The sequence below is a fragment of the Tachysurus vachellii genome, chromosome 16, assembly GCF_030014155.1.
Source record: "Tachysurus vachellii isolate PV-2020 chromosome 16, HZAU_Pvac_v1, whole genome shotgun sequence".
NCBI classification, from domain to species: domain Eukaryota; kingdom Metazoa; phylum Chordata; class Actinopteri; order Siluriformes; family Bagridae; genus Tachysurus; species Tachysurus vachellii.
Window position 1 is genome coordinate 17,543,295 of NC_083475.1, and position 15,810 is coordinate 17,559,104.

At 37.1% G+C, this 15,810-nt stretch overlaps 1 protein-coding gene across 2 annotated transcripts; it reads left to right on the forward strand.

Moving 5' to 3' along the window:
* Positions 1 to 2,455: 2,455 nt before the first annotated feature.
* On the forward strand, positions 2,456 to 15,759 carry dclre1c (DNA cross-link repair 1C, PSO2 homolog (S. cerevisiae)). Of its 2 annotated transcripts, XM_060889193.1 has the most exons (14): positions 2,456 to 2,690; positions 2,812 to 2,863; positions 4,003 to 4,087; positions 4,173 to 4,232; positions 4,915 to 4,970; positions 6,021 to 6,122; positions 6,781 to 6,853; positions 7,361 to 7,501; positions 7,637 to 7,738; positions 7,821 to 7,957; positions 10,661 to 10,715; positions 10,815 to 10,903; positions 10,989 to 11,086; positions 13,449 to 15,758. In XM_060889193.1, exons 1-14 carry the CDS (start codon positions 2,582 to 2,584, stop codon positions 14,219 to 14,221), a joined length of 1,932 nt encoding a protein of 643 aa, XP_060745176.1. In that variant the 5' UTR covers positions 2,456 to 2,581; the 3' UTR covers positions 14,222 to 15,758. The 2 variants fall into 2 exon arrangements, with proteins under 2 accessions (XP_060745176.1, XP_060745177.1); XM_060889194.1 differs by lacking the exons at positions 2,456 to 2,690; positions 4,003 to 4,087 and having other exon boundaries at positions 2,822 to 2,863; positions 4,140 to 4,232; positions 13,449 to 15,759.
* Positions 15,760 to 15,810: the final 51 nt, after the last annotated feature.

Consider the following 15,810-nt stretch of genomic DNA (forward strand, 5'->3'; position numbering starts at 1 on the left):
TTGAAACTTTATAATAAAGTGCAGTTTTAAAAGTTTAAAACAAATTGCATTTTGTTTTTCATTAGTGAAATAATGGATCTTGCACCAGTCTCTAAAAGGAAGTGCTTGTTTATTGTTGCTAAGCAACCGTGCTGTCACCGGAAGTAAGTTGACGTTATATGGTTGGCCAACCGCAAGTAATCCCGGAGTTTCCTGTTTTAATTTTTAAATAAACTGGACAATAAACGTTAAGTGATAAACGACCTATGTTCTATTTATTTATTTGTTTGTTTGTTTGTTTGTTTGTTTGTTTATTTAATTGTAATGTATTCACTTTTTTGACGCTAGGTTAGTCCTTAAAAAAGCCGTCGTCAATACATTAAACGCGTCATATTTATTGTTAACCGCTAGACGGCGCTCTACGTGTGCTACGATGTTGCCAGATCCGCATATGAAGCACACCAATGAACAACTTGTTAAATCTCTGTGGTGTATTTTGTGTTTGGGTTTCTAGAGAAAATAAAAAAGCATAATTAAAATAATTGAGACATTTATTATCTGCCATGGAAGATGGTCTCTTCTCATATTTAATAGCAGACCAGCCTTCAATTTATTAGAATTGGGCCTAATCCTTGCTTGTCAATATATAAATTGTTGTACGTAACAATAATATTCAGGTATTTATTGGTGTTCTTTGCGAAACAGGTCTTATGTACGTCACTCTGGATAAGGGAGTCTGCCAAATGCTGTAAATGTAAATATAAATATAAAAATATTCTTTATTATTTCTAAGTATTGCACTATTCAGGTCTTAATAAATAATTTGACTTTTGGGGCTCATGTGGATGCTGTTTGTAAAAAAAAGCCCACCAGCGTATGTATTTTTTACGGAAACTCTGTGGTTTTAAAGTGGATAGGACTTTTATGAAGATGTTTTATTCTTGTTTTATTGAGTCAGTTATTACTTTTACATTTGTGTGTTGGTATGGATCACTTAATCTGAAAAATAGAAATAGACTTCAAGGGTATTGTTAAAGTGTGAGGTAAGATTGTCGGCACCAACCTGATTGATTTAAACAGTTTGTATAAAGCAAGGACTCTGAGGAAGGCCGAGTTAATGTTAAGAGATTCCAGCCACATCCCCTGCAGAATCTTTTTATGTTGTTAAATTCTTCACGTAGATATTCTTTACCGCTTTGCAGGACAAATAGATTTAAAAATTATTTTGTACCAGTTGCTATTGGGTTTATAAATACTTCATTCATCTTCTACCGCTTATCCGAACTACCTCGGGTCACGGGGAGCCTGTGCCTATCTCAGGTGTCATCGGGCATCAAGGCAGGATACACCCTGGACGGAGTGCCAACCCATCGCAGGGCACACACACACACTCATTCACACACTACGGACAATTTTCCAGAGATGCCAATCAACCTACCATGCATGTCTTTGGACCGGGGGAGGAAACCGGAGTACCCGGAGGAAACCCCCGAGGCACGGGGAGAACATGCAAACTCCACACACACAAGGTGGGAATCGAACCCCGACCCTGGAGGTGTGAGGCGAACGTGCTAACCACTAAGCCACCTCTTTTCTTCTGTTGTTGTGTGTTTGGGATTGTATGCTGACTGTGAAACAAATTGCCCCTCGGGGATAATAAAGTTGACCTAACCTAAACAAAGCACGGTGGCTTAGTGGTTAGCACGTTCGCCTCACACCTCCAGGGTCGGGGTTCGATTCCCGCCTCCACCTTGTGTGTGTGGAGTTTGCATGTTCTCCCCGTGCCTCGGGGGTTTCCTCCGGGTACTCCTGAGATAGGCACAGGCTCCCCGTGACCAGAGGTAGTTCGGATAAGCGGTAGAAAATGAATGAATAATTTAACATGTTGCTATTCATTACATAACAAAAGCTGTCTAGGAAATTATTACCAATAAACTGATGTGATTCAGCTCAGTATAAAACCATTAATGTTAAATACACATCTCTATATCAATAAGCATATGATTTCTTTATTAAACAATAATCTGTGAATTATTAAAGTTAGATTAAAATTAAAATAAACCTCTGATTTGAATGTTTTATATTTTACAACAAATTATAATAACCCAGATAATTCAAGTGTTGTGGTGTAATATAGAAATGATTATGTGAGATAATATATTCATATTTATTTCAAATTTTTGATTATTATTAGTATTGTTGTTATGGTATTATTATTGTTGTTATTGTATTATTATTATTATTATTATTATTATTAATAGTTATTATTAATAATATTTATTATTATTATTATTATTATTACTATTCATAATAATTATAATGATTATTATAATGATTTATTTATTTTTTTCGCAGTGATAATTTTAACTTTCGAGATGAAAATCCTTTTATGACTTTTAGTCAAACCTGTAGTTTCAGTAAAGCGGTTATTTTTAGGCCGCATATCTGGCAACCTCGCTTTTCTTGTTTCCTGGTATGGTGTGTTGATGTTGCATGAGTTTAAATGAGAGTAAATGTATGAATGGGACGTTTTCAGAGACCCAGGATCTTCTTTCTCAGCTTAAACCTGTATATAAAGTTAGATAGTTAAGTTAAAGTTAAAATGAGTTCCTTTCCTGGACGGATGAAGGAATATCCAACCATCTCTATTGACAGATTCGACAGAGAAAATCTTCACGCCAGAGCTTATTTTCTGTCTCACTGTCACAAAGGTACTGTAGCTTATATTTCATTCAAACTCTTAAATTCTTATCTTTTACCTTTTTTTAATATACTGTCTGATACATCAGTTGTTGATTAATATCCCAGTTTAACACGAAAGTGTCATTACAGATCATATGAAAGGATTAAAAGGACCTTTACTGAAGAGAAAATTAAAGTTTAGGTAAGAAACTCATAGACTCCAAAACAAACCTTTATCTTTATTTACATTACTCTGTTTACTTTTCTGTAACATCAGCTCAGTTCCAATCATTCACCAAAGAAATGTGTGTAGTCATCAGTCATTAATCACAACACATAAGAATATAAACATAGAGACTTTAATACACAGTTTAAATACCTGTACAGGTAAAGGTGTATTGATGCACAGTGAGATGTGTTGTTGTACAGAGGAATTAGAAAGTCTGAGACTGAACGTACTCCTGGATCCGTCCAGGACATCGTGGAGATGGTGGAAGATGTTGTCTGAGATGGTCAGTAACTTAGACAACATCCTTAGTGACACTACAGTCAGAGAGTTCAGCTCCAAACCCACAACATCACCGGGCTCATGGAAGAGTTTGTTCAGTCTGTCGACATCAGCTACCTTCAGTCCGCTGCCTATAATAATACGGTTAAACTTTCAATACAGAGATGTTTACTTAACGTTACTAGAAGGAGTCTCCAGTGTCAGTGGTTTGTAAAAAAAAACCCACCACATTAAGTCCTCGTGACGGACGAGTCTCTAGGTAATAATATTATTATAAGGAGCTGTGTTTTTTAAGTGGTTAAGGCTTTACCGTTCTCCAGAATGAAGGGCTGAATGTTTGCAGGATTTATGAGGTGACCTGATTAGATTTTAAACCAAACAAGGGATTGATGGATGGATTCATTGTATTGATTGGTTTACTGGATTGATTCCCAAGGTATAAGTAAGGAAAATAGTTTTCTACAGTAGCTTCCCTCCGGTTTGAAGTATATTTTCAGGGTATTTAAGGCAAATATAGTTCTGTCTTGTTTCAAATTTAAATTCAAGTTGTTATCTTCAAGAGAGAGAGAAAAAAGGGATGCTAGTGAGGGAATGACTCTAGTTACCATACGCAAGTGATGACAGGAACTGAAATGTCTTATGGATGATCCATAGCATTAAATGTAAATATAAATGGATAAAAAGCACATCATGTCATTAAAGAAAACAAACAACGAAATATTGTTAGTGTTTTACGTCAAGCCGCCTTGCATCACAGACTTAAAGATTATTTTTATTTTATATTATTATATTCCTAACTTAATAAATGACCAAACTTTTTGTTGTTGTTGTAGCTTAACTGTAAAGTTGTACTGCTCATTTGTCACAAAGGAGCTCCTACTCAACAACCCAAAATATGACTTCTGGGAAGACCGCATTGTAAGTTACAGGAAAATGCTTATTTCTTTAGATAAATGTATTTTATTCATAGATATGCTCACTGTCTGAAATGATGGGATTCCAGGTTGCTCTTGAATTGGACAGTCCGACACACGTATCACTGACTGATGAAGTTACAGGAGAGGTGAGCTCAGACATGCTACGTTTGTTTTTTTGTCTTCTTAGCTATGAATTAATAATAAAAAAAAACCTCCCAAACAAATTAACAAGAAAGTATTTTGATTCTGAAAATAAATCATTGATTTTAACAGTAAAACATCTAATATGTCTACAAGCCTTTTTTTAAGAAACAAACCCTTAAATAACACTTTAGCCAACACCCCTCTAACGGACTGTACAATTTATTGATTGCTGAGACTCTGGCTTTACTTCAACATTACATATTAACTAAAAAAGTAAATACTTGGATACGTGGATTCTAGTTCACTAATTAGGGAACTTATTTAAAGTCAATTTATTTTTATCATTATGCATATTGCACACAGAATAACTGATGCAGCAAGTGTAAAAAACACAAGAAAAAACCTAAACATAATGGTGAAATACCCCAAATATAAATATTTCCGTAGTTAAAGTCACGGCGTGGCTTGTAGACAGTGTCCAGAAGGTAGTGAAGTTTGTTAGATCCCAGGCCCTGAGGATATATTACACTTATATCACACACACCAGTCTTTACAGAGCAGGAAGTAAGAGCTGAGGTATGTTGTGTTCTCAGGATTCCTGGCAGAAATGACATATGATCCTCACTGCTTACGATGTAAACATGTTCCGGTTTCATTTATCGAATGCTTGTCGTGTATTCTCAGGTGGAAGATGTTGTCGTGACGTTGCTGCCGGCTGGACATTGCCCCGGATCAGTCATGTATGTGGTTATTGTTAGCAGCACTGCGAATCAGATCAAGGGTCAAGTCAAGAAGCTTTAATATGGTGCAGTACACAGTGAAATGAAACAACAGCGTTCCTCCAGGACCATGGTGCTACATTATCTCATGTAGCTAGACCATGGTGCTACATTATCTCATGCAGCTAGACCATGGTGCTACATTATCTCATGCAGCTAGACCATGGTGCTACATTATCTCATGTAGCTAGACCATGGTGCTACATTATCTCATGTAGCTAGACCATGGTGCTACATTATCTCATGCAGCTAGACCATGGTGCTACATTATCTCATGTAGCTAGACCATGGTGCTACATTATCTCATGTAGCTAGACCATGGTGCTACATTATCTCATGCAGCTAGACCATGGTGCTACATTATCTCATGTAGCTAGACCATGGTGCTACATTATCTCATGTAGCTAGACCATGGTGCTACATTATCTCATGTAGCTAGACCATGGTGCTACATTATCTCATGTAGCTAGACCATGGTGCTACATTATCTCATGTAGCTAGACCATGGTGCTACATTATCTCATGCAGCTAGACCATGGTGCTACATTATCTCATGTGGCTAGACCATGGTGCTACATTATCTCATGTGGCTAGACCATGGTGCTACATTATCTCATGTAGCTAGAGCGCATCAGACTGGCAGCAGTCTGGACTCCATAGCAGCTTTTATTCTCCAAGGATCTCCCAAGAGGGCATCTGACTGACATATAAAGCAACCAATCAGAGTCCGTTTTGTTCATTGTCATGTTTAGAGGCATTGAAATGTCAAGTCTGTAACAAAACATACAGACATGCAAACATAGATCGTTCAATTAAGACACAATCTATGGTCTATCTGTACAGTGAACACATCCTTCGGAAAAAACTGTCTATGCTCATTTACATATTCTCCCCATCATCAGTATTAAAATGATAATAAATTCACAGATGTGTGTGTATTGTATTATGCTCTGTATTATCTATATGAGTAAAGATTTAAATGGAATTGTGCTTTTTTTTGTCTTCCTACAGGTTTCTCTTTGAGGGGGCTCAGGGCACCGTGCTGTACACCGGAGATTTCCGACTGGCTGCTGGAGACGTAGCGAGGATGGAGCATCTGCACTCTGGGAACAGGTGTGAAGCATCGCATATAGTTGTGATGTGACACATTTTCATCTCCTCATGCTTCATGTTGCTGAGGCATAGGCAGGTTTAGCACAGATGTATGATGTATGTATGAATGCTTCAGGAGAAATATGTGAACAAAAATGGGGAGCTCGGTGATTAAGCCGTTGGACTACTATCAGAAGGTTGTGAGTTCAAATCCCAGAATCACCAAGCTGCCACTGCATTGGACAGCGATTGCATTTCAGTGTAACATGACTGCAACACACTTTTAAAAGTGAAGTAAAATGCAGTGAATTGTGAAATAACATTAACTTCTGATACTAAAGAGAAGTTGTGGCTAATGATCAGACGGTTGTGGTTATAAATCTCGGCCTCACAAAGCTGCTGCTGTTGAGTCCCTGAGATGTGGGAAGTGGTGAGATGTGTTAGCTTAGTGCTAAAGGCATCGGACGAATGATCGGAGTCTGTTTAAGTCACAGGTCCACCAAGCGTCCACTGCTGGACCCTCGAGCAATGCCTTTAACCCTCAATTACTCAGGGGTATATAAACGAGATAAGTGCTGTGGATAAGGGCAAATGCCAAATGCTGTAAAATGTAAAGTAAGTAAAAGCAACTAAGTGGAATGTATATATAAATGACTCTGTGCTATATGCTTTGTTACAGAGTTAAAGACATTCAGACTGTGTATTTGGACAGCACGTTCTACGACCCCAGGTTCTATCAGATCCCGAGCCGAGTAAGTATTTTTGACTTGGCCATATAGTGCAGTTATATGGTTGAGAGCAAAGGTTTTCTGACCCATAATGTTAAACATTGTTGTATCAATATTTATCTTGTACATAGTTTAGTGTGTGTGTATAAAAATATATGTATAACGTATAAATAGTGTGTGTGTTTATATATAGAGCAAGATGTCACAAATTGTATCATCCATGAAAACAATTGGTTTATGCTATCATTCACATCATAACAGATAGAAACTCCTTTTTCCCGCTCCTGAACTTCTTACTAATCATATTTGAGAATTGTAAAGCGATGACGTATAAGGTCATTATCTGTAAATCTTAACACTCTAAACTGAACGTTTATTTATATACAGTGTATGTCTGTAATTTCTTTGTATTTATTTTATGGGTGTACATACTCTTGCCTTCAGCTGAAATAGTTTGGTGTTCTCGCCACATTTAGGTTCTCTCAGTGTAAGGAGTTAGTGTATGTGAGTGTAATGTGATGTCCTGTGTAGGAGGCTTGTCTGACTGGTGTCAGGAAGCTGGTACAAGACTGGATTTGTCGGAGTCCATACCACGTCGTTTGGTTGAACTGCAAAGCAGCATATGGTTATGAATATCTCTTCACCAACCTGGGGCAGGAATTTAATTCACAGGTACTAATAATTAAGAAATAAAAACATCATCCATGTATCAGGTACGTGGGTAAACATTTGGCGGTGTTGTATTTTTATTTTTTTATTTTAATTTATTTATGATTCATGATTTGAATCTCTGGGGTTTTGGTGCAGGTTCATGTGAACAGCTTGAAAATGTTCAGACAAATGCCAGAAATCCTGGAGCACGTGACCACAAACAGAGCAACACAAATCCACGCCTGCAGGCACCCCAAGGCATGTTACACTTCCTGCACTGATTAATGTGCACCGCTCTGCCGTCGAACGTTTCAGTGTAATTATTCTCTGCTTCTCACAGGACGATGAGCTGTTCAGGACAAACAGACTGCCGTGTGGCTCTTTAGCATCAGATGGTACACCACTGCGCATAATCAGCATCAAACCCTCCACTATGTGGTTTGGAGAACGGACCAGGAAGACCAACGTCATCGTCAAGTACAGTATCTATCTATCTATCTATCTATCTATCTATCTATGGATCGATCTACAGTATCTATCTATCTATCTATCTATCTATCTATCTATCTATCTACAGTATGGATCGATCTACAGTATCTATCTATCTATCTATCTATCTATCTATCTATCTATCTATCTATCTATCTATCTACAGTATGGATCGATCTACAGTATCTATCTATCTATCTATCTATCTATCTATCTATCTATCTATCTACAGTATGGATCGATCTACAGTATCTATCTATCTATCTATCTATCTACAGTATGGATCGATCTACAGTATCTATCTATCTATCTATCTATCTATCTATCTATCTACAGTATGGATCGATCTACAGTATCTATCTATCTATCTATCTATCTATCTATCTATCTATCTATCTATCTATCTGTCTGTCTATCTATCTGTCTGTCTGTCTGTCTGTCTGTCTGTCTATCTATCTATCTATCTATCTATCTATGGATCGATCTAGAGTATCTATCAATCGATCTACAGTATCTATCTATCTATCTATCTATCAATCTATCTATCTATCTATCTATCTATCTATCTATCTATCTATCTATCTACAGTATCTATCTATCTATCTATCTATCTATCTATCTATCTATCTATCTATCATATAGGGTGTTTATGTGTATGTATTGTGTATTGTGTGTATATATACATATTAAATGTAATATTATATATCTGTGAAGTATGTGAACCTCTAGAATTAGTATTTAATTTCAAGGTCAATTTACAGTTTCTGTTTTCAGTGGGATGACAATCAGTGAGTGTCTTGTTTTATATAAAGAACAGAGATCTATAAAAGGCTGATATTCGTGAGCCGTTTTTGTGGAAGTGGATCATGGCACAAATGGAGATTTCTGAGGACTTCAGAAAAAGAATTATTGTTGCTCATAGGACTGGAAAAGGTTACAAAACCATCTCTAAAGTGTCTGAACTCTATAAATAAAATCTGTAGTCAGACAGATTCTGTACAAATGGAGGAAATTTAAGACCATTGTACATTCCCAGAAGTGGTAAACCAACAAAGATCACTCCAAAGCAAGATATGTAATAGTTTATAAGCAACTTAAGGCCTCTTTTACTTTGGCTAACGTTAATGTTTGTGAGTCTGCCATCAGGTGAACACTGAAGAACCTCGTTGTGCAAGGAGAAAGTCGCTACTCTCCAAAAAGGACATTGTTGCCTGACCATGACGTTTGCTAAAGATCATGTGGACAAGCAAGAGGACTATTGGAAAAATAATTTGTGGAGCAATGAGATCAAAATAAAACTTTTTGGTTTAAAACGAAAAGCATTTTTTATACTGAATTCCAGAATAATAACCTTCTGTGAAACATGGTGGTATCATGCTTTGGACCCGTATTGCTGCATCTGTGCCAGGACAGTTTGCCATCATTGATGGAACAATCAATTCAGATTATACCAATGGAATCTAAAGGAAATTTGCAAGACATCTGTTTATGAACTGAATCTCAAGAGTAAAAATGTCAATTCTGTTTACCAAAGAATGATTAAAAAGGAACAAAGCTAATGTTTTTGAATGGCCACGTCAACGTCCCCTCACCTTAATCCAAAAGAAGTGTTGTGGAAGGACCTGAAGCAAGCAGTTCATGTGAGGACACCCACCAAAATCCCAGTGTTGAAGCTCTTCTGTACTGAGGAATGGGATAGAATTCTTCCAAGCTGTTGTGCAGGACTGATCAACAGTTACTGGAAACTTTACTTGCAGTTATTTCTGCACAAGACGTGACAAAAGATACTGATATTAAAGGTCCACATACTTTTCATGTCACAATATATAATGCTGGATCATTTTTCTCAATAATGAATCACTTTCACTTTCTTTACATTTAGGACTTGTGTAAAAATCTGATGATGTTTTGGGTCATATTTATGCAGGGATATAGACATTTCTAAACGGTTCACAAACTTTCAAGTTACACTGTATATGTATATATACACACACACACACAAACATGTACATGCAAACACATACATACATACAAAAAGGTTCTAGGGAACTAAAAACATACTGCACATTCTATAATAATTCACATGTTGTGCTATTGGGTATGGTATTGTATTAAAGTACCTATTGTACTGTAATTATTGTGAAATTATAGTGAAATTATAGTGAATGGATAGTGTGTATAATGGCACAGTGAGACAGTCAGTGTTCAGTGTGTCCGTGCTGTTCCTACTAAAGAAAAGACCTCATGTGGTTGTCTTTGGTGGTCTCAATATACATGTCATACCGTGTATATGTATGTATATATGCCATTTTTTTAAGAATACAAAACTTTCCCTATAATTAATATGTAGAAACGTTTGTACACAACACAACAAAATGAACCTTCTTCATATTAGGTTTGGAAACTCCTAAGCTTGAGTTATCACAAAACATCATTGTTTTTGTGCATGCGCAAGATACATTTTTATTTCATCTTCAGCTAGTAAACATGGGTGTGTAAACTTTTGCACTATAGTGTGGCGAGGGTCTAAATTCATTTCAGGGCTGCACCTTTACTGGCTGAAGTTTAAAGATAAAGACTCAGAAGAAATATAAGGAGTATAATGGGAAAAAAACAGATTATGATGAGAGAAGAGAGTTAAAGGAATTAAAGATACACAAACGGATAAAAGTTTTACTGTGACTTTTTCAGGATGGGTGAAAGCTCCTACAGGGCTTGCTTCTCTTTTCATTCTTCATACTCTGAGGTAAGAAAGATCTTTACAAGATGATTAGATGTTATGTTTGTTATAATTCTACTCAGTCAGTCAGTGTACTGTATATTCTGTACATTTCTCTGTACTCAGATCAAAGATTTCCTCTCCTACATCAGTCCTGTTCATATTTACCCCAACGTGGTTCCACCGGGTCGCACCGTGGAGGACGTCTCGGAGCTGTAAGTTTTCATACACGTCATGAAGGAATTTTTGTAAAACCTATCGCTTACCTGATCTACAAGAAACCATGGCTACTTTTTTCAGGCTGAACCTTATGCGTAGAAAACACGCCGACGGGGACCAGATTGTCTATAAGCCTCTTGGGAAGCTGAAACGAGCCAGAATAAAGTCCATGTCACACGGTATTACACCTAATTCTGTCTTTTTTTTTGCTACTGTACATAAGATGTTAATGTAGATAATGAGTCAAAAGCAAGATGTGTCTCTTATCCCATGGGGGTTTGTTTAAAGTAAATTTATAATATGTATAAATACAATCTAATATATATACACACACACACACACACACACACACACACAGTACTAAGGCAAGGCAGTCCTCTTCTTCTGTAGTAAAAAAAAAAAAGTAACAAATGAACAGAAATATGTTTAGTTAACTGTTTTCTGGTATTTACTGGATATCAACAAACATTACGATTACGTCATTATGATGAACAAATCTCTTTTTAATTATTTTTCTTTCTGTATTCAGGGCTAACATTTTCTAAATGATCTGGGCCAATATTCATGAACATTATTAGTGCAAAGAGTTTCTCCTAGTGACGAGATTGTAAGAAGACTCTTAAAATGTGAGTGTTTTCCCTTAAAAATGAAAGAGAAGATCCTAGTAAAGATAAGTTATTCATAAAGCATCTTAACACTTAAAAGTGCTCATAAGGTCAAAAATTTATAAGAGTAGTGAGGAGGACTTTTATGAGGATTAAGAATTTCTTTACCAGAGGAGAAAATGGCTGAAAGGTGAAGAGGGAGAAGAAATTGCATTTGGAGATACAGCGCAGCTATGGCATTTAGAGATATATCCTTATATAGACTAATATGTCTCAAACAGAACCGAAATGCCGTATCGGCAAACATTATATAACTGGTCTCTATGACATTTCTTCTCTGTGTCTGAGATGTTTACATTTATTACATTTGTAACATACAGATGTTAGAACATCTCTAATATGATCGATCATAAACATAATCCCTACATGATATAGACTCATATCTTAACATAAAGGCTTATAATAGACCAGATTTTAAAAGTGTTCCAATTCATTTTTTGGCTAAGAAGTCTTTAAAAGAATGTGTCATACCTAGTAACGGGTTAAGCCCCGCCTCCTCTCTAAGATAAAAGTTTTTTTTTTTTTAATTATTATTATTAATGCCATAAACCAACAATACAATGAGATATATTCTTTAAAGTACAAATATACAGCAACTAAAATAAAAGAAATAACAACAATGCCAGAGGACAAGAACAAAATTATAAGAAACAAAAGGAAAAGGATGCTACCCTATACATCATATCTGCTTACAATATTATAAGCTCAAATTGCCTTTTTGGTTCAACAATTACACAAAACAGAACAATAAAGCTTGAAATCATTTTTAGAGCAAAGAAAATTTGGCTTGGAGTCAAGACCATTTCATTTTATGAATGTGAAATTTTCACATTAATATTAACAATTGTATGAAATATGCCTTCTCTTTTTCAATCCCATGATCATTAAAGTGTATCATTATATCGAGTCCACTCGACTGCAATTCAATGTTCAATTTTTTCTTAATTAAATTCTCCACCTCAATCCAAAATTTAAAAAAAAAAAGTTGTTGTGGTTCCTTGCTTGGGGCACGGTGGCTTAGTGGTTAGCACGTTCGCCTCACACCTCCAGGGTTGGGGGTTCGATTCCCGCCTCCGCCTTGTGTGTGTGGAGTTTGCATGTTCTCCCCGTGCCTCGGGGGTTTCCTCCGGGTACTCCGGTTTCCTCCCCCGGTCCAAAGACATGCATGGTAGGTTGATTGACATCTCTGGAAAAATTGTCCGTAGTGTGTGATTACGTGAGTGAATGAGAGTGTGTGTGTGCCCTGCGATGGGTTGGCACTCCGTCCAGGGTGTATCCTGCCTTGATGCCCGATGACACCTGAGATAGGCACAGGCTCCCCGTGACCCGAGGTAGTTCGGATAAGCGGTAGAAGATAAATGAATGTTCCTTGCTCAGAGTTGCTATGAGATTGGTCCTGAATCACTCTTAAGATAAGATTTCTAGGTAGACATTTTTAAGCTAACTTAAGAGCTCTCTGAGATCATTCTTATACTCTTTATGAGTCCTGGCCCTGGACTCATGACATTTTACATTCTCTTTACTTTCCTTTAGAGTTCATACTGAAAAACGACAATAAGAGTTTTATAATTGTCCCAATATTTATTGTGAAGTTTGTTCTATCTTTTCATACTTTATACTTTCATACTTTTTATACTTCTAATATCGTCCAAAGATGAGATTTTAATCGAGTCTGAAAAAGTTATACGTTATTTGTAACCAGAACATATAGATACAAATGCATAAAAATTCCAATATGGAAAAATAAATTAGAAATAATCTCAGATATTAACTGTGATACTCATGTTGTATCTTTGTCAGTATCGTGAATCAATTCGAACCACGTCCTGAGCGTATCGTTTACACTCCTTCTATGTATTGCGTTTTTGTGTCCCAGGCTCGGACACTGACGATGAGCTTTTTGAGGATGTTGCTGTAGCACCAATGAGAAAGAAGCTTGCTGTGAATCTGGAGAAAGAGCACCACAGTGTGGAAAAATCAGATCTTGAGCTCACAGAGACACAAATTCTTCCACAGCTGCAGACATCGATTCAGACATCCAACTACATGGACTGCACAGAGTCCAATGATGATGATGATGATGATGATGTGGAGAAGGTGGAGCTTCCTGCAGATGCCACTCCCACTCCATCTTGCAAAGTTATGTCACCGCCCACTCCCAAGCCAGCTCCTCCCACCTGGAGTTCGTTCTTTATGGCAGAGCCGGTTGTGACCGATGACAGCTGTGAGCTGGAGAACAGTCAGAACAGCCAGGCTCCGTCTACTGATCAGATGACCCCACAGTCACCCGAGCTCTTCAGTGACAACGACGAATCCGAATCTGGTCATGTGACTTCCTCTCAGTCGACGTACGTATCAGAGGCAGCTTTAGAGAGCCTCAGTCAACTCGACACAGAGCCTGTACAGTGTAACACCGCACACACGGGAAAAGCTTTTCATTTGTCTGATCTGACTGACTGTGAACAGAACCAGAACGACATCGCAGGCCACAAAGATCCAGTTTCAGATTCCCAGGTGTCCTCTGATTTTGATCTGCCAATGACTCCGGGCTCCAAGGCACCTCAGCCTGGAGAGCTGAAGGAGCTCTACAAGACATTGGGTGCTGGAGAGGACGTGAACACCAATCATCATCAGCAAAGTGTAGTTTAATTGTGTGCTGAAATCATCTTGCCAAAATTGACCAAAAAACCAAAACAGAATTAAACAGTTTTAAAAGCAATCTATAAAATAAACTGAACTAGATCAACTGAAATACTATAATTTGTAATGAATAAAAAGAAAAAGAAAAACTAGCATGAAACACAGGTAGGGAAGATGAAGTTGCTCAGGAGAAATGTGGGGGGGGGGGGGGAATCACCTTTAAATAGTAGCCTTAATCGATTGTCTGCAAAGAAACATCTGATCGGTGAGGTGTCGAATCATTTTTATAACAGAAGCTCAGACAGTAGGTTTTAATGCCTTGTCTTGTTTTTAAAGTAATTAAAATTTTACACAAAGTTCACTTATAGTCAGGGTCAGAATCCTCAGGGTTTCCAGTTTCTTAACAACAACGATCTGCATTTTTTTTTTTTTTCTTTTTGTCTTATTAACTTCAAGACAAAATATAAGAGAGAGCTGAAGATGACATGGTCACAGCTGCTAACAGGACCAGGATGTTTATATTCCCAGATGATCCACAACATAAGTCTAAATCAAATCAGTGCATAAACAAATCTTCAGATTCCGGTGATATCAGACTAATGAAACATTTTGTGATGTGCTGTTTAACTTCAGCTACTCAAAGTAATTCCTATCAACTGTGTTCACACCCTGTGTTCGTACCTCACGCTCTTCAGATTCATTGTACAACCACCTCACCTCACTTTTTTAACCTTAAACCTGATTTCAGAATGTCTTTTCTTCTTTAACATCACAGATATCTAACATTGAAATAAACATTAACATGAAATAAGGTGCAACACTTTTTTTATAGGCCATCAGTTGGGACTGAACCAGCTGGTATTCATTTCCACTGACAAGGGGTAGGTTTGCTTTCTGATTACTGATTTCAGCTGGTGTCTCTGTGTTCTGTGACTTTTTGCACCTCCATTTGTTCGTGTTCAATACATTCTCCTGCCAGTCGTTCCATTTTATTACACATAACTTCATTTCTGTACTTATTTTCGTTAACTTTCTATGGATTACTTCCTGGAAAATGTCATGTTAAGAGCCTCTTACTCATACCTAATACTGAACGTTCCTAAATGCAGCTCAGCCAATCACATTGTAGAGCTTAAGCGGTCCAGTTGATCAAAAAGCAGTTTATATACAAACACACTCTCAATAATAGTTTATTAAACGCTAGCTATACAGAACTACCAAGGCTGTCATGTCTTTAGAAACATTTAAGTCGAAATCTTAGTGCTTTTGTATTTCTTCACGTTTTCTTCACACACACACACGTTTTACAACTCGGGAGTTCTGATGTCATCAGGTTGTTGAAAACTTGTTAAAAATACGGCTTTAGAAATGTTTATTGCAGTCATAAAAACCTCATGTAGCTTTCTGTACACTAGCGGTACGTAGTCTTACAATCTTTTGTTGCAAACACACAGACTTCATGTGTTTTGCTGTTCCAGTTTAACCACCAAGACCTCACTAAATGATTTACAGTCTTTATTGTAATCCTGCGTGTTCATTACTGCTTTAAGTTCAAATAAACTCAGAAAATGTACAGTGTAGTTTCCCTGCATCAGTCA